Consider the following 5914-nt stretch of genomic DNA (forward strand, 5'->3'; position numbering starts at 1 on the left):
AACGGTCCGTTTCAAAGAAACTGGGACGTACCATTTTGTCTGTAAAGACTTTGTGTTCGCACTCTGATGATGACGACAAGCTCCTCTACTCGTGCCTGCAACGCTCCAAGGCTGCCATCAGTTTGATCACTTTCTAAGTGAGAGGAATATTAATCAGAATACAGGATGAGTAACAGTCACCAAACTACAGTGGACTCTGTAATCACTGACTTGATGACATTCATTATAAGACATCTGGAGCCTTCATGTGCTGCTATCTCATGATAATCATGAGATAACAAGTATGTTGGTGTTCAGGTTTATAAAACCAACTAGTACGACATCATTTCAACCCAGGTTCTATCCAATTTGATGAAACGCAACAACTCTGCCATAAATTTGCTTTTACAAGGCTTATTTTTCATTGTTTGTTGACACTGTCAGAAAGATCTTAACTCTAAGTTCTTTAATGAGGCCATGGTGGGTCCTGTTGTTATACATGAGTGCATTATATTGAGACTCACCTTCAGCCCATTTCTGCACATCGGCCACCCATTGCTGCAGTGTGTCGTCATCCACACCCAGCTCATTTCTGGTCGCATTCAGGCTCTCCACTTGTTCTCTAAGGATCCTTATGATCTAAGAATGCATTCATAAATGTCATTCATATTGACATTAAAAGAGTACTGGTGTTTTCCCCCCATTACCACACACATTAAAATGGGTGTTGAAAAAATGACCTTTAGATATCTCTGGCTCAAAGTGCGGCCCAGTTGTTCCACTTTCCTTTTGTTCCACCCCAAAGCCAGGAGGGTCAGCATGTCTGTTCGCCCTGCATTTCAGTTAGTATACAAATTAGAATTAATGAGCAGGAGACTGAGTGGAATCTCAGACACGGACACACACCTGCTTTAGACATGTACTTCGTTGTGATGGCCGCCCTAGACAGGAAACTGTTTACTTGTTCCACCTCTTCTCCAACTGTTGAACCGGCCCCATCCTGAAACGCACCTCCCCATTTGATCTATAGAAAGGAGGTCACAATACATGACTGCTGAATTCATTCAACCTTATAACAAAATGTCTCAAACTAATCCAAAACTACAAGCTGCAGTATACCTCGCATTTCCAAGTGTGAGCCTTTGCATGCATGACGGAGAGAAAAGGACGCATTGACAAGAGGTTCCTCAGCTCAGGGCACTGCTGAGCCACCTTGGTTAAATAGGGGAAATATTTACAGGCCACATCGGAGCAAAGGAACGTAATATGTCCTGGGATGCTAGCTGCCAACTTCCTCTGGAGAAAAAGGGGGTAAGCAAAGATCTCCCCTCGAAACATGTTCAATGCAGCTAAGAGGACTCCGTGGCGACAAACAGCTATTTCCATGCCCTCCTCATCCAACTTCCCAGTGGACTTTTTGGACGACTCCTTTGCTGCAGTCCAAGATGAAGATCCGCACAACCCTTTCCCCGGGACCTATACACTCAAAGATTTTAACATAAAAGACATGACATGATTAAGCCCTATCAGGGACAAACTTTTTAAAACAAACGCATAACAATTAGCTGAATTAGCCTCGAGTCACACAAGACCTCAGATCTCCCCAGGACAGCACTGATAACACAAAATAAAAATCATGTTGTTTTTTTTAAATACACATGGTGACAAAATTAAGTAAACATTAAGATAAAGTAAAGTAAATAGTATTACGACAACACCAAGAGAAAAATAAAAAAAAATATCGACCCATCCATATATGTCCACACACACACACACGTATGTGTATATGGTTACGGCATTAACGTCATTTTAACAAGAGTAACGCTAACAGCACTAATATATATATATATATATATATATATATATATATATATATATATATATATATATATATATATATATATATATATATATATATATATATATATATATATATATATATATATATATATATATGTGTATCTTACATGATTTGTGTGTCTCTGGATGTATTTCACAAACTCAGCAACTTCCTCATCTTTTTCAATGAAGACACCTTCAAAGTTCCCCTGCTCTGAAGTGCTGAACGAACACAGTGACAGTTGTTTGAAAAGAAACATTAAAATACATTTTTCTACAAATCCATATTTGACTTATGTACACAATGCATAACGTACCTTGCATTAGACTGAAAGCGATAAAGCTTGCGGTTTCCATCAACTGAGACGGCAAGCATGTCTGGAGTGCAGGCAGGGCAGCTAAAGCATGGCTCCTTGCACATCCTGTCCACCTCAAACTTTACAGCACTCCACTCCAAGAAACTTTTACTGAAGGCATCAGCTGATATTCGGCCATTCTTTTACATAGAGGACATACAACAGAATATTCAAGGACAGTCATCATAAACATTGATTTGCACAATTTCCTTAAACTTAGCAAATTTAGAAACTCACCCTTCCAAAATGGGCTGTTCGTTCATCCAGCATTTTGACAAATGCCTTAAGTGACATCCCTGGTGCAGCCTTCTTAATGTCATAGAAAGACTGAAAGACATCCATTGAAAACAGGGTGCAGAAATTTAAGGTGCCAGGCCAATATCCACTACCCAGGATGTCCTTAACTGAGGGGGACCACATTAGGCCACAGCTGGTGCAGCTCACCACTGGCAGTGCAAGGTTATAACGGCCTTTAGAAAGGATAAGGATAAATTCAGTCATGGCTCAAAGCATTCATTTTTTTCATGTTGTTTTCAAATCGGTCTGGTAAATCCAAATGACCTTTGACAGGTGCCCACATATACTGCGGGCCGAGGGTAATTAAAACCAAGATAGCAATGCACAATTTGCAATAAAACCTCCAAACACATCTATTGTGTATGTAGTGTGTGACAAAAGGGCAACTTACCATTTATGGTTACAAGAGCCACAATTGCGCCGGGTGAAACCTCAACGTTACCTGCTGGGCAGTCACACACATGGTCTGGCCTTTGCACAGGCAACAGCCGAACTAACATTAAAACACACAATATATATAAAAAGAATTAGAAATTAACTGATACACAATAAATATACAATAACAGCACCCACTCATACTCATACATAGCAAGAAATGCATAAGACTTAAAAACTGTACCTATTGGCTTGTGAAACTCTGATGAAGGCTGCAAAAACCCTCCTGTTACTGCCTCTCTGTTGTGCAGGACAAAGCGTGTGTGAACTGCAATATCACAGTCAGCACAAAGGAATGGAAGAGGCAGGCAGTCCAGACACCTCACAACTACTTGTTTGCCACACTGACACACACGGTGTGACTGTGGATCCAGAGTAGCTAACATATTGTCTATAAGACAAGGCCTGGCCTCTTTCCACTTTTGCGAGGACACCATATTTCTGATCGCCCAGTGAGTAGCAGCTGACTCAGACGACGTCTCACAAGTCATGGCTGCGTCCTCTTCTCCATCCTCCAACAACTGAAGGAGCTCCTGACGAAGCACCTCAGTTCCATACACTAACAGAAAAAAAATAAAGAAAGGAAGAAACTCTGAAAAACACTCTAGGCAGTATGTTTCTTAGGACTCCACAAAAGCCCTGCATAACTCAACTATAACAACAAATATAAAAGTAAACAGAAATCACAATATATACAAGAAGGTAAAGTACCTTTTGTTGGGTTGACACTGGCAACATAACTAGGTTCTTCACGTGGACATTGATGCTGCTCTCTGGACACTGGGGGGGGGGGGAATGAAGAATATTTACTTACTGAAATTCTTTGGTGAAAACAAGTTGTGAGATAAAATCAATGGTTGTGTGAACACTGACCACGTGGCATGCAACTAGTACTTCGACTGGTTGATGGTCTTTGAGGAATAAAAGCTCCCTGTCTGTCACGTTTTTTCCAGCGCACTGGTCTTGGCTGAGGTTCACTCTGTGCATCATTCTACGCAATTAACAAGGAAAAAAGGGAACACCTAAAATACAGTCTATGATTAAAGCAAAGATTATCAAACATCTTAAGTTAACCAACTTAATTTGACATAAACTTTAAAAAAAATTCAAATAACATAACGTTTACTCCGTACAAAATATTAGACAAGCGTGTTCCCTCTTTAACAACTGTTTCCACTAAAAATGTTACCTGCATATCTTGAAGGAGTTCGTCAGCAGCCTGAAGCTCTTCCTCCAGCTCGGGATCCTCTGAATCACTCATTTTCAAGCTAAAGAGGAAAGAGATTTTTGCAGAACTCAGTGACATAAACACATAACTAACGCAATTCAAATGATTTTCAGTCTTGGCGCTCCGGTTAATGTTAGCAATTAACGTTAGCATCATCAGTTTGTAAAGAGCTAGCAGAACTCTTAGCGCAAAAACTGCTTTACGCACCATGTGAGGGTATTTTGCGGCACACAAGTCCTTTAACGTTTGTAATAGATTTAATCCATCATCGTTGGATTAAATGGCTAATGCTGCAGTAGACACGTGTAGTCGTTACCTAGCAAGCATGCTGACGGTAGCTGTAGCCATTTTTAAATACATTACACCGTTTCCGAGATCAGTCACCTCTGTTTGTTTGAAGCTTTTATGAAAAAACAAACTTTGAAACACACATCAAGGTATTACTTTAAATATATGTATTTTTTACATACCTACATTAGAATCAATCAGTTCCGCCTCATTTTCTTATTCTTATAAATGGGTCTCTCCGTTCTCCCATCAGCCTTTGCTTACACAGGTTGCGTCTGATTGGCTGGAGCCGAGCGCGTCCAAAACTAACAGGAGTGGTGAATGAATCTATAAATGTGTTTTACGTGTGAAATGAAAATAATAAACCTAACAAAGGATTATGTACGTTAAATCTGCGCACTTTCAGATCGTGAATCAGTTTGGAAAACACTGTGTGATGGCCACAACATGAAGCGATTTTATTGTTGAATTATCAGTGATACTTTCGTGTTTTTGTTGAGAAATGTTAACGATGTCATTAAAAGAAAGCATTAAATTAGGGAGAAAAACCCGTTCGCGGAGAGGGTCCCCGGTTCTCCAGTTAGATTGTGCTTCACGGCGTCATGTTTCGCCGTGACGGGGTTATTATTGGAGTAAATGGATGGCTGGAGCCTCTGCTCGAAGCGTCTCTGATCACCGCGAGCGGGTTCATATTGGAATGAATTGACAACCCACAGCGTCACATAAAAACGTGGAAGGGTACCTTAGGCGTCAGCATGAGAAGTTAAGGGACGTGACAAATCGTCATTATTTTACGCGTCGGGAGTGAGAACGGGTTGTCTAGGACATTATGTGGCTTGAACCTCGAGACAGATCACTGAGCTAAAATATTATAAAGGGTTGCTCTAAAAGAGAACAAACCAAATTAAAAAAAACAGACTGTGATGTTTTCATTAACTCCAGTAATACTTCAGACTGTGCAGTTTACATGCACAGAGTAAACTGTAAATTCAAAAAGAGGTTAGCGACCATTTTTAGTGTTTTCCCCCAGTGATAATCCCCGAGTGTAACATTTCAGCTAGTGACGTGTGTTGCTATGGGAGTATATTTTTATGTGCAGCACACAAAGTAGGAAAATCTGAGCTATAAAGCCACATTTTTTCGGCGCTTAATACCTCTAAGCAGTTTTTAGCGGGAAGCCCTTCAACTCTCTCAATGTTGCAGGTCCACCACACAGTCGGGAAAAAAAGTTAAACGGAAGTTGCTGTCAACTCAGTAAGTTCCAAATGCAATAACTGAAAATGAGGGGAAAAAACACTGTAAGGTGTGATCAAAATGTTCTTGAAATCGGCTCATAAAAATAAAAGAAAAATAAGAAAAAAAAAACCTAACTGATTTTCATCTTCTTCCACATCTTGAGATTTATTTTTTTACATACTTTCAGAAAGTTTTGTTATGAACCCTTAGAGTTGTATGCTTTGCATACAGTGATAAACACAAACTTCACACTTTT

General features: G+C 40.0%; 1 protein-coding gene across 1 annotated transcript; it reads right to left on the bottom strand.

Moving 5' to 3' along the window:
* Nucleotides 1–4352, bottom strand: LOC146700534 (uncharacterized). The gene is made up of 13 exons (XM_085470784.1): nt 4096–4352; nt 3780–3897; nt 3618–3686; nt 3091–3465; nt 2863–2964; nt 2412–2644; nt 2136–2314; nt 1947–2040; nt 1099–1455; nt 886–1003; nt 720–811; nt 504–618; nt 1–133 (listed from the first exon to the last, which is right to left on the bottom strand). Exons 1-13 carry the CDS (start codon nt 4342–4344, stop codon nt 12–14), a joined length of 2223 nt encoding a protein of 740 aa, XP_085326910.1. The 5' UTR covers nt 4345–4352; the 3' UTR covers nt 1–11.
* Nucleotides 4353–5914: the final 1562 nt, after the last annotated feature.

Source organism: Copadichromis virginalis, linkage group LG10 (assembly GCF_057382275.1).
Source record: "Copadichromis virginalis isolate Kocher_CV1m ecotype Utaka linkage group LG10, C_Virginalis_male_GT1.1, whole genome shotgun sequence".
Taxonomy (NCBI): Eukaryota; Metazoa; Chordata; class Actinopteri; order Cichliformes; family Cichlidae; genus Copadichromis; species Copadichromis virginalis.